This window comes from Haemorhous mexicanus, chromosome 10 (genome assembly GCF_027477595.1).
Source record: "Haemorhous mexicanus isolate bHaeMex1 chromosome 10, bHaeMex1.pri, whole genome shotgun sequence".
Classification (NCBI taxonomy): Eukaryota; Metazoa; Chordata; class Aves; order Passeriformes; family Fringillidae; genus Haemorhous; species Haemorhous mexicanus.
Genome location: NC_082350.1, coordinates 7395372 through 7410956, shown reverse-complemented (window position 1 = coordinate 7410956; position 15585 = coordinate 7395372). Strand labels below are relative to the sequence as shown.

Below are 15585 nucleotides of genomic sequence, written 5' to 3'. Positions count from 1 at the left end.
TCACAGTAATTTTAAATACATGAAAGGGAAAGTATTGTGTAGCTAATTTCTTACAAAATCCTGAACTGCCAGCATTTTAGTTTAATTGCAGTCAAGGTGAGTATTTTGTTTCCTGTTTGCATTCATCTAAGCCTTAAAGCAACAGGCGAGGTATGTGACAGTCAATATGGCCATTTTTGGTTGTTGCTTCTGTGGCATATTCTGGAACTTCTGAATTTCCTAATGCTGGTGTATATAAACCCTTAGCTTTTGTTGTCACAAATTTGAAAAGTCATCAGTAATTTCTGTTTTCATTTGGCACCTCAGTCCATTTTGACAGCACACCAGCCCAGCTGTCCTGGGTTTTTGGAGTGAAATCACAAATGCAACTGCTGCAGCCTCTCAGCTCCACGCAGCACTTTTCATGGTGTATGATTAAAAAGCCTCAAGCATTCTTACTGTGTCATGCTGCTTTATCCTTGCCTTTGGCAGTCCTAATTCACCCACTTCAGGGGGAAGCTTTCTGGTTGAAAGCTGTAAAATGGTGTGCAATATTCACAGTTTTTGCTCCTGTTAGGACTCAGAGGTTCTGTTTTTCCTGTGTCTTGATGAGCATTTGATGGATCCATGGGAGCAGACCTGCTGCAAATTCTCTCTGATCTAATGAAACATCTCATTTTACAGCTGTCAGTGATAGTCTGACAGGTTTACTGGGGCCACACTCATTCTCGAGCAGGTCTGTTTCTGTGTGGAAGCTCTCCATGGCGTTAGAGAACAGGTTTCTTTGTTTTTTGCAGAAGGATCATCCTTTCCTGTGAGTGCATGTGTCTCTTTTCTGGGATGCACAGTTACCTGTGCCTGGCATCCTCAAAGCCAAGCATAATTTTGAGATTTGTAGCTTTTGCAACTCCACTTCCAAGAGCACCCTGCCTTTGTGGATGTGCCACAGATGCTCTGTATCATGAGTGAGTCTTCTCTGTGTTTCTGCAGATGTACCAGTCCTGCCTTTTCCTTCGCTTGCCCCAGTGCTGGTGGAGGAGGTCTCCATCCTGGGATACAAGCATAGAATACCAGGTTGGAAGGGACCTCACAGATCATTTGGTTCAACCTTGTCTTGCAAAAACACAATCTAGAAAAGATGTCCTGGCAGCCTGTCCAGCTGAATCTGAAGTGTTCCATGCTGAGGAACCCCCAAATTCCCTGGGGAGACGATTCCAGTGGCTGATTGGTCTCTTTGAAGTAGGATTTCCTACTGAACTTTGTGCTCAGAGGCAGGAACCTGTAGGAAGCTCAAGCCTGTCAACATGGCCTGCAAAGTTTCTTGCTGTAAATTCAGAGATGTTATGTGCAAATAATGTTTGACAACTGCATTGTATTATTGTGTGTTAATGACTAAGGGAATGCCATGTGCTTTGTGCTTGCAAAACTTTAGAGCACAAGACAGTTGCTGGAGGACCTATATATGACTTTGTTTCATCTTCACACTCTGGAGTGAGATTGAACTTGGGCTTCCTGCCAGATGCCTGCTGGGTGGAAGTGCTGAGGGGTGGATGCCCTTTCAGTAGTGTCTTTCCACTTGAAGACAGTATTAAACCTTGCCTAGCTCAAAGTTCATATTTTGGGTTTTCTTCAGTCTTGAGTTAGGGCATCTTGTCTACTTGTTCTGTCTCTAGAGGCAGGATTCAATACAGATCCTGCATCTGGATTTTGCTACCCCAGCTTGGATACACAATGGCTTTTGTTAGATGCAAGATTTTTCTCCGCTCTGAGAGATGTTCTCGTTGTCAAAAGAAAATCTACACCCGAGAGAAATTTTATTCAGATAGACTCAGTAATATATTTGGTGCTAATTCAGGGCCAGGATATTGAAGTATTTACTTGGGTCTAAAGAACCTGGCATTACCTAGTAATTTGTCAGAAGTACATCTGTCAGTAATTTCTGTACCTCTTCTGAGGGCTTGGTGGTGATCTCACCCTTCCAGTTCAGACTTGGAGCCTTGGTCAAAGCATCTCCCCTTTCCCAGGATACCTGACAAAGGGAATTTAAACTGGGCATTTTCATGCCTACTGATTACACATTTGGAGCTTGTGTCTGTAGTACTCATGCTCAGGTACTCAAACAGGTGGCTTTTCTCATTGCTTTCATTAACAAGGTAGCTTTGGATATGTGCATTTCACATCCATCTCTTACTTCTTTTCCCTTCATTCTTGCAGCATTTAATGCCTCTCTGTCAATTACATGATGAGAGAAACTGAGTGTAGAGGGGGGTTTCATTGGTTTCTGTGGAGGGCATCAGTTTGCATTCAAACTTTGGATTTAGCAGTCCTTGTAGCTAGGTGAAGTGCTTACGGTCTCCCAGATGGAATAAGTGTATGGAGTATATCTCTCAAAAGAGTCAATTTATTTCTAATTCTTTCCCATTTTAATAAATAGTGATCATGTCTCTTTCAAGCTCAGTAGAACTTAAACATTTCATATGTTGATAATATTCTTATTGTTATAAGCAGCTTTGAACATATATAAAAATTCATTGAGGGAGATACTCTTGATCCTAAGTGCAAATGTTATCCAAAAAACTTCACAGAGATTGTACCATTATTTTAAGCTTTCTAACTTGCACTTCTATGCAAGTCCTTAATTGAATTTTTGCAAGAGATGGTTGCACTCTACCTTGCCCTTTGCTTCAGCCCTCTGGCCCCACCCCTTTTAAAGCATGGGGAAAGCTGGACTTGCAGGGCTTCTTCTACCAGCTCTCTGCCAGAAATTAGATCCCTTTCGTCTGCAGTAAAATTCTCAATGTGTCTGCACTGTAATATGCTACTGAAAATGTTGACTTTGTATTCTTTACTAAAAGCATTAATAGAAACTCAGCTGACAATATACTTGAGGATATTGTCCAGAATTTAGTCTTTGAGTTGCTTGAGTGTTGTTTTCTTTAACATATTGGCTCACAATGACTTCATTGTTCTGTGAAAAACAGCAGATTTTGCTGTTATTTGCCTCACAGTAGGGAGAAAGAATAGAATATGGAAGTAAGAAATCTGATATTTTCCCCAGAATTTTTTTTTCTTTTTCACAAGTGACTTAAATTCAGAGCAAACTGTTCAGTAGCTGAGTCTTGACAGGTGGTGTCTATACCACCTGATTAAAACCTTGAAGAACAGAGAGAAAATTTACATTAAGTAATTTAGACTCAAAGGGAAATGTTTTAACTCATAAAATTTTGAAGCAAGGTGATGTACTAAATCTGGCTGTACAAATTTAGTGATTTGAGTTGAAGACCTATGTACACAGTTTCTTACAAAAGTTGTATGAAAATGAAAGTACAGAAGATGAATGTTAATGTGGCAAATGTATTTTTAATAACTTACTGTCTTAGATCATTAGTTAAGATCACCAGTCATTCTCGGTGTCTGTGTTTATGTAAGACTCGTACAGGGACTGACATCAACAGGTACTCCAGCTTTGGGACTTCACCACTGTCTTGGGGTTACCACTACTTACTTTGGTATGGCACTGGCTTTTAAATAGTCCTTCAACAGCTACTGATAAATAAAATCATACATATCTAACTGGATAAAGTCCTGTGCTACCTGGTTGATTTTCCTAGCTGACCCTGTTCTGAGCAGGAGGTCAGGCTGGAGACCTCTGGAGATGCCTTCCAGCCTGGCTCATCCCATGATCTTTGTGTGTAGAAATGCGTGTGAGGGTATAACCACGTAGTGTTTATGGATTATAAAGATAAGCTGGGTGTATAAAGAACCACTGGGTGATTTCAGATGTAGCTATAATGAACTTTCCCTCTGCTGGTTTTCTTTGCCCAGTCTGCCACGAAGAAACCCCGGAAGTCCCCAGCGGACAAGGGGCGTTCTGATGCTGGAGCTCGAGGAGCAAGTCGTGGGAGAGCCAACGGCCACCCGCAGCAGAATGGAGAGGGGGACCCTGTCACCTTGTTCGAGGTGGTTAAGCTGGGAAAGAGTGCTATGCAGGTAAAATGTCTGCTTGTGTTCCTCCTCACAATTCAGTGTATTCTGACTGGAGTCCAGGCTAAGCTATGCTTTTCTAAACAGTAGTATTTTCTCATTACTACATTGGTCCAACAGACTGTGTATAATAAAGTACAGGACTGAATGGGTTCTGATTTAGGGCTGTCATGTATCCTGCTGAAGAACAAGAGACCTGGCAGGGTCATCGTTTCAAATTCTCCATTATTTTGTTCATTAATCCTAAGTTAAAAGTATATGTTGATATTAAGCAGTTCATTAAAGTATATTTTGTAGCAAGCTTTATGTGGGCAAAAAGTGTGTGAAAATAATGATAAATCCAAGCCTTTTTTGTTCACTTGATTTGTCAAGACTACTAGCTCCCATAAGCAGTTTGGATTGCTTTGCACTGGAACTTGCGTTCTTGCTGTCCCCATCAGGGCAGCAGGTGAAGGATAAACTATTTGCCTAGACTTCCACTGAGTCTGAGGGAAAGCATTGAGACATCCTGAAGGCTAATTTTTATGTACTGTAAAATAAATTAGATTGTCCTAGTTTCCTGTAGAAATGTTTCTTACCCTCTTATGTTTTGATCAGTTCAGAGGCCTTTACAGGATGTGTGAGGCCAGGTGAGTTGCACCTCAAGACCCTGCACAGAGGGATTGGTTTTGAGTGTTGTGTGGGCTTTAGTAAACTGCTGTGCTGCAGTTCTTGGTTTTGATATGCAAAGGAGAAACAATGGGCCCAAAACACTCTTCAGCCCATGCAGTCCAAAGCCAACAGTCACTCCTGCTCTGAAGGATTATTTAAGCAAGCCTCCTTTACTTTGCATTTCGACAACACAGGACTTAGGCAGTATCAGTTTGTTTTGATGCTGACTAACATGAGAAAAGTACAAATTAGGAAAACTAGGTCCTGAGTCCCATTCTCAATATTGTTTTTCCTGTAGCTAAAATCTAAGCCTCTTTTAAATCTCACAGAAATCAAATATTGCAAATGAGTGGAAGTGGTTGAAAATTTTCTGTCTCAAACCTGTGAAAAGTATGAGATTTAATTTTAAAGAAGTAATACACAGGAAGGAAATGAGAATTTTTGTTCTTCAGTTTCTGTGTTTACACTTATTCAGGATTGACCCTTCTTATCTAGTAGGTGAAGACAGAACAAATTTACTTGTAAAGAAGCTATGGATTCCTTATGCCTTTTTTCCTACAACAGAGCTTCCAGCTTTGTTTGGTTTTCAGCACTTTTTCAAATTTTGTTTTTGGCAGGAATTGAGGAAACATCTGGAATCTATTTTCTGGTTTTACTGTGGTACAGAGCATACAACATGCTTTATGTAGTATAGTTGACTTAGAGTTATTGATATTTGCAGAAGCCAAATAGAAAGAAATGAGCAACTGCTTTGATATTTGATGACTCTGTGTGTATGTGGAATTGACTTTGATACATTTTATCTATTTCAAGAGAGAGGCTGACACAAGTCTCTTGCAGATTAAATACAAAAAAACCCCCCATGTTTGTATTAAGAAACCTTTGGAGTTTGGATACAAAGAAATTGTCTTGAGAAGTGGAGAATTTGTATATGCATGTGGATATTGCATGTATATGCATTTGTATATGTATGTGCATAGACACACACATGCCCAACCTGCAGGTAGGAGAAAAAGTACACAGCACCCTCCATGCAGGGGAGAGATAATATGCAAATAGTAAAGGAATAGGCAAGAGTATTTGAAGGCCTTGGATGCAAACTGGCATAAACAACTTGAGCCCTAATTTCAGGAGTATGCATTGCTTGGGCATCTTTGAAAAATTTACTGTTGGTAAAAATAGCCTAAAAAATTAAAGAAACCCTGTAGTAGGAAAGAGAATGCAATTAAAATGTGATTTAATATTTTTTAACTTGCACTTCTGGACAATCATCTCATGTCAAACCAAGGTTCTGTAAACCAAGCTTATTAGTGTCTTTATACTTATATTTTTCTGTAATAGCTTAGAGGTTTTGATGTAACAATTAAAAATGCTTGGTTTTTTGTTTTTCATAGTTTTGATGCAGGTTTTTTTGTTCAGTTTTAGCAATCTTGTCAATATTATAGTTTTCAAACAAGCGCCATATATTTGTATTTGGCTGAACATACTATTTCTCAATATTTAGTTCTTTCCTGTAATATGAACATAGGTTTTTTTGTAGTGCTCCTAAGTTTGCTTCCAGCAATGAAAACCCAGGAAAATTCAATTAATATATCCTGAGATTACATGGAAATCATGTGCTTTCATTTCTGATCTATCTGCTCCTGCTGTTTGCTTTTAGAACTTTTTTTAGTTGTTAGATTTTTCTGGCTTTGTGATGCCAATTCATAAAAGTCTGTTGCTGAATTCAATTTTCACTTTTAAGCGTCTCTATTTTGGTTCCACAGCAGGATTCATTTATTACTTCTCTTCAGGCTTATTGCTGGTTGCTTCTTCCAGGGAAATAAAATCAGTTTAATTTTTTCTATTTCAAGTATACATAACTCCAGGACTTCTCTTTGCATAAAATCTTTGCCTCTGTCGTGGGGGTGCAGCTTGTGTCTTGCTTGAACTCTGTAAATCTACTTGATGCCCACATTAAGTTGGTATGAGACGGTTGTCAGTGGTTTTCATTTGCTCTGTAACCTTTTGTACAGTTAGTGCTTCAGAAATTGTTCTGTCAGCAGCTCTCTGTGTATGAAGTGTGACATGACCTTCTGCTCAGGCTTTCTGCAGGTACACTTTGAAGTGTTACTCCATTAAGACTGTTCATAGAACTTCTATAGTGGTTTTTGTTTTCATAGTTAAACATGATACTCGTCTGCTTTTTATCATTTATCTCTCCCACATATTTATTTTTTAGTTATATCATTTTATGGTGACAGCTCTGTCCTCTACATTTCCCTACTCTGAACTTCCACAGGCAGAAGGGTCTCTATAAGCATTTCTCATGTGCTCAGCTGACCACTGGTGGGAATGAAGGCTTGGGTGAGCCTCTGCTCTTCCAGCTGAGCTGCCCGGGCTGAGACTGACTGGTAGTTAAAATCTTCAGACATCTCTGCATTGATCTCTGACCCTGCTCTTAAGATGACAGGGAAATAAAGAACTTGTAATGAAATCAGATTTTGTTTAGGACTCAGACTGCAAATTTCTCATGAGTTATGACCAGTTATCTGTATTTAAGTTTTGTGCTACTGGTGGTCAAACCAAGCATAGAAGTGTTCTGCTTTCTCATCTGAAAAGGAGTTTTGTTCCCCTAAAACATCTGAGAGAATGGATTATCAGTAATTGTAGGAAGAGTTCAGTACCAAAACATTGAACAGATCTGTGCCTTGATGATTCTGCAATATTCCATGCATTACCAGTCACCCTTTATTGTTGTTAGCAGTTCACTACAGAGCAGAGGCTGATTTTGAGGGGAAAAAAACTTTTAAAAATTGCTGTCTCTGCTTATGCTCAGCTAGTAAAAGATAATCTTGGTGTTGATTAGACATAGTTCAGAATAAATACGGCTCCATTATATGCCAGCAAGTATTTTAAGATAAGTATCCAATTATCTAGTGTGTTGAAATGGAATTTTTCATGGTGCCACCAGTTCTTCCTTGTCTTTCCAGAAATCAGGGATGCACGGGGTTCCTCACTGTTCTTACCTGGGGTTCCTCACTGTTCTTACCTGCACATCTTGGCACATGGGGGTTTGTGTCCTTCGAGGTTCCCTTGCTGTCCAAGTAAAGCTGTATTTGTAGCACTGCTTACCCTGCCTTGAGAAGTCCATCTCTGGCAGTAGGTCAGACTTATTCCTGATTAGAGTGACTGTAGAACCATATTTTCCTTATGCAGGAGGAATTACATGTGTTTTTACATAGATCCTTGAGATTAAGGACATCAGAGCAGCTGTAACTGGATTGCAGCAAAAATCCAACAGCCTGTCTCTGACAGTGGCAGCTACGAAAGGGAATAAGGTGGCAAAAACGAATTTTGGGTGTTCTCTCTACCTCTCACTTTTGGCAGTTCAGGGCCACTGTGGTGTCTGTGTTCTCAGTTGCCTCAATGGCTCTCTCAGAGTTTCTTTTCTCCCTCTAGAAATGTTTTTTGCCAGATCACATCTCTATGTCTCCCTCAGCTATTTCTGAAAGTGAAGGTCTTTGAAGATTAAAAATATACAGACATCTATTAAGTATTACCCATGCTTTTTGTGTTAAATGCATGTTTTAGTTTAATTGTAATTTATTGTATTTTAACTGCTGGATCCTTCAGTTGAAGGATGGATAATAGCTCAGGGTTTCCCCACATTGTTTCAGAAACTCCTTAGGAGTTTGACTATGCAGTCTCTAATGTTTACTGGGCAAAATGACTGCATCTATTATTAACATTTAAACTAGTATCTTCATTTTGCTCCACAGATTTCTTTTGTAGCCTAATCTTGCTTTGCTTTTGATTGTATGATACTGAATTAAAAGGAAAAAATCAAAACTAGGTACATGTTCTTATAGTTTTTACACTGGGAACAATTTAGCTGCCAAATGAAGCATTAATTAATTAGAAGAGTATCCCTTAATACCAAATTAAATTTTCTGCAGTCATCACACAAGGCTTCTTTTCCTTTGTGATTTAGTAAGTCGTGAGATGATTTTGCTGTTAGGCGCCAGTAGTGCAGTGTGTGAAAGCATTTGTACCTGAAAATACTCATTATACTTGAAAGCAGAGAAGTCTTTTGCTGTCTAGAATGTTGATGTTTTTTTGAAGTGTCTGGGGTGATCTGTGAACCCTTTACAAACCGTGCTAGCAAAGGAATGCGAATCAGGTGTTTTAATAAATTGATGGATCTCTTGCTGGAATAACTCCATTTTGTTTTAGCACTCCTCTAAGTATATTTTCATTCTGGTGCTCAGTGTTTATGAGAAGTTTTGATGCTTTGTGGCATCATTCTTGCCCATGATTGGCTCAGTTTAAACAGCCACAGCCCCTTGGAAACAGTGTAACGTGTCAGCTGTGAGAGATGATGAGTACCTGCAAGAGTTCTGTACCACCTTAGAAAATCTTCTTGGTGGGAGCTTTGTATGGTGGGCCCACCTTTTCTGAGCATTCAAGTGAGGAACTGCTGCTCTGGGTAGTGTGGATCTGCTGGGCAAGAGTGCCCAGCCTCAGGAGTCCCTGTGATTTTAGTCCTTTTGAAAGCAGAATTTTCCCAGTACCTTTTATGTACTCAGTGTAATGCCAGTTAATATTTATCATTCCAAGATTCTCCTAAGAGAATAGTTGGCATTCTTTTTCTTTTGGTAGTGTTCTTTCTCCCAAATGGTTCAGTGTAACACGTTACATTTATTTCCCTGTGTAATGATTTTTAATACCCAGTCTACTGCATTGAAATATGTATTTACACAAAATGCCACTAGATAATCCTATATGGAGAGTATAAATCCCTCAGTTTTATTGGGAAGAAATACTTCTAGGATTGTGTATTCCTTTCCTCTCTGTAGTTCAGAAATTAAAAAGTTACATCGGTAGGCACTGCAGAAAACAAATTCTCATCTTTGCTTAGTCTTATCTAAAGTGAGATTTTTGGGTTTTTTAAAAGAAAATAATTTTGACTTATCAGGAAGTGCATGATAGGTGTTAGCAAAGTATGAACTCTTTCATAATTTAAAATTATGATCCTTAGAGAAAAAGAATAAAGTGCATGTCCTCAAGCTGCAGTTCATTTTTATTATCCTTATATTAGGTTTTCACTGGGTGTATATTAGACTTTCTGCCTGCAGTTTGGAATGTAGCCAGGCATTCATCCTGGAGTGTACTGCCCAATCTAAACTGCATGTACTTTCTCACGTTAGGAACTACCTTCTCCCCAGTAGCCATCTGTGTAATTTCTTCAATTTTCACAAAATTTATCCTTAAAAGGCTTTAATTCTTTTTTTAAAAAACCCATTCTGAACAGATTCACTTAAAAATTTTTATGCAGAGTGTTTTCAGTCTCTCACTACTTGCTTTTTTTTCCCCTGGGTCCTTATTTTTAGTGTACTAAGTTCTTCTCACTATCTGTTAAAGTGTATTTTCTGCTTTTCTATTTGAGTTGCTCTTTATACAGGTCATTGAAATATTTAATGTCACAGTGCATTCCTTTTTTAATCAGTTTCAAGTTTCATTTGAGTGACTTTGGGTTTTTTGCTGAAGATGTTAGTGTAAGCTTTGATTTTTGAATTTTTTTTCTACCTTGATGTAAACACATTGCACACCCATTCTAGAGTAATTTTTTTCTTTCATATTCACTGTAAATGAAGCATGTCCATGATCAGTTGTATGAAATGGCAAATTATTTAAAGTTCTCTGTACTCGATTTGCCTTGGTTTACCATTGACTGAGATCTTCCATTTTAGCATGAACTATGTATATGGTGTCATTTGCTTTCCCTTTTGTTTGTAGCACTGTTGCCAGATTGATTGTTACTTAATTAAAATTGTGAAATAGCTTTTTTTGAAATCAGCTTTCATTAATATTTAGTGGGACTGTGCTAATTCACACGAGCTGGCAAGGTGTCCTCTGCAGTCAGTCCCTCTGCTTCCTCCAGCACTTAATGCTCCTGAATTCTCTCACACTGGAGAAATATGAAATGGATTCATAGCTGCAAAGCCTAGAGGAGGTAATAAGATCCCTAGCTTCATTATTTCATTCATTGCATCTGACTTGCTTTTACTGGCTACCCCAAGCTGCAGTTCCTCTTCAGTTCCATGAAATGCTTTGGTTTATCTTTTAGCAGACTTTGAGATGTGAAGGTCAATATTTCTGCAAGTTGATTGATTTGAACTTACTTGCTCAGGCTCATCTGTTCTGCTATTTGCTTCATTTAGGCTTCTTATTTCTGTGGGGTTGTTGACCTGGCATATTCTGCAAATGATGCTCTATGGTAGTACTTAAAACAGACTTAGTAAAGCGTTAATTTCTGTGAGGTTCTTTTGAAAACCATTGCAGGCTTTGGAAAATCTTTGTATGGACGCTGTATTTGTACCATACATCATCTGCTACTTGCAGGAAATGATTTTTTTACTCAGTTCTCACAAGAATAGAAGCAATCTGATAATTTTAAAAAATGGTTGAGTCTTATTTTTGTGGTGTACCTGTATGGACTTTTTGACTGACCCAGAGATGTTGTGCATGTATGTGTCTGTGTGCTTATGTGTCCAGATGTGTCCTGACAGCAGGGAGTGGAGGAAGGTTGTTGGTGTTACTGGAGTCATTTGGAGGTTTCATCTGTGGAATTTATCTCAGCTCATTGCCAAGGGAGCCTTTTCCTTGTGTATGTGCCTTAAAGTTGGTGAATCCCAAAAGCGTGGATGTGCTGCCCCTGGGCAGGCTGCAGCACATGTCCTGTAGGTCCTGTGCTGAATTTATCATGTATTTCATGTACAGCATGTAAGTGCACATTTCCATATGGTAAATCCATGCTCCCCACTGCATCTGTAGGTAAAAACATCTGAAAGCAGATGGGTACTACTGGAGCAGCTCATGCAATCTATTGCTGCTTTCTTTTCTAGGTGTTTTGTGGAAGTAGGCAGGGAGACTTATGGAGATAGATTCTGGGGGATGGAACCTGCTTGTAGCTGCCTCCTTTCCAAAAGGATCACCCGGTCCTTCCCTCCTGTCATCTCATGTGCCTTCAAGGTGTTAGTGATCTGTGCTTGGGACAGAGGGAGGGAGGGGCAAGAACAGGAGGTCTTTGGGCAAGGGGATCAAATGTGGGCCATTTCCCTGAGTTTGCTCTTGGATAATGTATAAAAAGAGGGTTTGCTGTTACCTGGGACCTGTTGGTTAGAAATCCTTGTTTTTAATAGGAGTCCTTCCCTCTATGTGTACTTATGCAAAATAATTCCATTTCTGGCAAGGCTTGCATGTTGCACCATTTGCTACACTGCTGCCTGTGGTTTGATTCCTTTTTTGCTTGTAGTCAATCCTTTTTCCTGATACTTGCATTACTGCTGTTTTGTCTTGGTTCAGTTGATGCTTGGTCTCTCTTTTGGGTCTGATATGTGTCATTTTTATTTATTCATCTAGTGTTTTCAGTTTTTATAGCTCTTTTCAGTTACATCAAAAGTCAACTGTTTGATTAAGTTCCAACTGTTGTAGCATATGTAGTCTGGCTTCATCATCTCCTGTTGCCTTAAACTGTATTCTCTAACAAAATTAGGCAGCCAGCATGCCAAGTGTGCCCAGGGGCTGAGTGTGTGGGGCTGTGGTGTTGTTTTGGGGTACTGATTTTTAGGGCTTAGTGAATGCAGCTTGTGTGGCTCTGTGCTGATGCTGGCAGGTCAGGTGCCTGTATGTGACTTGTTTCCTGCAGCTCCTCAGTCAGTGGGGCTCTCTTGGGGTAAACACAACATTGTGCAGCTCAATGACATTGTCCAGCTCTCCACAGGTTCCATTTTGGAGCAGGGAGTTACACTGACTGTGCCTGGGTGTGTCACACACAGTGGGGAGTGCCAAGGCACTGAGAAGCTTGTGCATGCCAGCTCAGATCCAAGGAACCCTACCCACAAATTCAGATTTTACTTCCAGCTTCGTCAGTTCTCTGGGAGGTCAAGACAGTCTTTGCCTGCTATCCCTCTGAGAACCTTTGCTCTGATTTTTCTGCTTTTCTTATCTACTGCTGCCACTGAAGACTGCATTGCCTCTCAAGTCTGGTCCCCAAGTCTGGAGATGAGCCACTTGTCTTTATTTTTCTGTAAATTGCGTGATGGTTTTGGGTTGAGGTTCAAGTGCCATGCTGGTAGGACAGAGTGGGCCCCCAGTGCCCAAGGACACAATGTGTCCCACACAATTCTTTTTGTATGACAGACAAAAAATAGAAGTGAGAGGGGCTACACTTATGCTGCAGTTTGAGGTAGTGCTGCAAAAATAAGTTAAATAATTTTGTAAAAGAAACAGAAGCAAAATTTAAAGGTATTCCTTCACATTTCTTTCCTTGGCTCCCCATTGTTTTAAGTCCAGATGGGTTCATTGGCAGTGTTTATAGCACGGCCCACGAGAAGCTGCAGTGGTGTGACTGAAGGGGCAGTGTGTTGTAGCAACAAACAGGAGTAAGACTGAATGTGAGAGGGAATTTCTTGGGCCAGCCTTACTTCCACGGGGAGTGTTTTCTGTGAGACTCAGCTGAGGATAATGAACAGATGCTGGGAAACATTATCTGTTAACACTCAGGGAAAGCAGCTGAGATTTCCCCGACTCAAAGAAGAGTGTAGCAGACTTCAGAAACTGTCAGGAGGTGTGTGACTGACAAGAGTGGGCAAGGATAAAGATACAGAATTATTCTGGGCAAGCCACATGGCACAGGGTAGGATTATTCTGCCTGGAAAGAGGTGACCAGATGGAAGCATGGAAAATGCAAACAGGGAGTTGAAATTTGTTTTTTCTTGTTTCATAATAATTGGGTCATATCAAATATATCTAACAATTAGCAAGTTTAAAACACAATTATTCTTTCATTTTGCAGTGAACAATTAACCCTTGCACACTGCTGCAAGATGATGTAGCCATAAAGCTGGTTTAGACAGACACATCCATGAGAGAAGAAATTTGCTGGGGTCTTAAGGGTCTGGGACAGTAACTCAGAAATATCAGTGTATTCTTGCCCTTTTCTTATGCTTTTCCCTGCATGTATAAGCCCTTTTGGGCAGGTGAACTTGTTGTCTGGCCCTGCACAGCTGCTATTTTCTTTAGTGTAAAAAATAGCTCTGGCAATTGCGTGTTCTGATATCTACAGGAATAGAGCTGTTCAAACAAATCTTGTAAATTGGTAGTACACCAACAGCCTGGTCATTAAGCTCTGTCAATATTTGGTGTAGTAAATACTTTTTACATTTGGCTACATTTGGTTTCTGTGCCCTGGAGAATTTTGTTGATTGATTGAAATGATTGATACTTCCAGGAACAGGTCTGAATTCATTATGAAATAACAGTGAGATAACATTCTAGATAACTGGTTTTGTGCTGCTGCTTCCTCAACTTGTGTGAAGCTTAATTAGAGGCCAAGACTTGCTTTCTAATTTCTTCTAAGTAGCAGATGGACCCCTTTTTAAGATTGCTTCTCCTACTGTGTGTGTGTTTTGGGAGGAAAACCTGTGAAAACTAACTTTCCTGGCAAACTGGGTGTTTAGAGATTGATGCTGGTTGTTGGGTAACATGATAGTACTGCTAGTCTGCTCCTGGCTCAAGGGTGAGTGTAGTGATGTGTGTCAAACATGGAGTGCTTTGGCTCAGCTCAGAGTTCTCCGTGTCTCTCAGACGTACACAGGTGGTTTGCTGCATCCTTTTCCTCACACACCTGCCAAGGGCAGATTTGGGAGTTTGCACTTGGATAAACTGGAAACTGCAGAGGGATTTTTCAGGATCCCTCCTTACAGCTAGTTAAGAAAAAGGCAGATTTTTCGAAGAGATCAAATTGTTTGGATTTTTTTTGTCTTTCCTGTTGATTCCTTTTCAGCATGGTAGAAGCCAGTTGTGTGGGCATGGTGGGGTGTTTGTATGTGTGTGTGGCTTTTTAAACTTAATTTTATAGAAATTCATTGCAAACCTGAACTGTCCAGAATAAACTAATCTGTTTGCAAGGTGTCCTCTGATAACACAATCAAGCTTTTCTTAATGAATGCTGTTGCATGTGTGGAACAGAAAAGTTTCTTTTCCCTCATAAAACAAGTAAAGCATAATATTTGATTACATTAAATATACACAGTTCCTTACCTACAGTGTTTATGTAGATGAGGAGCTTGTAATATCAGAGATGGTGAAAATAGCTCCTGGCTGACTGTAGTTCTGAGGGCAGTTGAAAACTGACTGAATTTTCCTATCCTGTGATCCAGGTAGCTTAGAAACACCCTAAGTCCAACTTCTGTGTATTATTTTATTTACTGTGTATTCCTCAATATATTTTGTTTTCCTGAACTATTTACAGTGTTCCTGAGTGACTGACTGGGATATTCACTATGCAATATAAAATCAGTATTTATCCCAAAGTATTTCTATTCATGAGTTTTCTGGGAATATGTTGATCATTCTGAATGGAGTAACAATATTTGATTTTTTTTTTAAACACTATTTTAAAACTGAAGAAATTATCTAAGTAGTTTGGGATATTACAGTAATTTCAATTTGAACTTGTGTTTATACAAAATAATACCAGAAAATGATGCATATAATTCTGCTATCTAACAATATTTGTTCTGTCTCCACCTTGAGAGAAGGTGCATAGATATCTGAATTTGTACACATGTATAATTATGCAAAATAAATGCTAAATTATAAAATTATTTTCTGAATAGAATAAGTCATTTGCCTTTAATAAAACACTTTTTAAGAGTCTCTGATAAGTATTCTTTTTTTCTTGACAGTCTGTGGTGGACGACTGGATTGAATCATATAAACAAGACAGGGACATAGCACTTCTGGATTTAATCAACTTCTTTATCCAGTGTTCAGGATGTCGAGGTACAGAACATGGGAAACAAGTTGTATAGAATAAATTTGACCTACAAACATGTGTTAATGCAAATGCTGGTAAAGATGGGGAAGACACTTGGATTGGTGCTCCTTGTGTGCATGGTTGGTATAGAAATATTGTCTGCATTC

The 15585-nt window shown here is 39.4% G+C and overlaps 1 protein-coding gene across 2 annotated transcripts in view; it reads left to right on the top strand.

Annotated features, from left to right (window-relative positions):
* The window catches only part of STAG1 (STAG1 cohesin complex component), a 152368-nt gene that overhangs the window by 51509 nt on the left and 85274 nt on the right, over positions 1–15585 (top strand). Inside the window, exons 4-5 of one of the 2 annotated variants that reach the window (XM_059855157.1) lie at positions 3805–3969; positions 15348–15444. In XM_059855157.1, coding sequence (XP_059711140.1) covers positions 3805–3969; positions 15348–15444 — 262 coding nt within the window. Of the gene's footprint in view, positions 1–3791; positions 3970–15347; positions 15445–15585 lie in introns of both variants that reach the window. The other variant, XM_059855156.1, reaches the window with a different exon arrangement.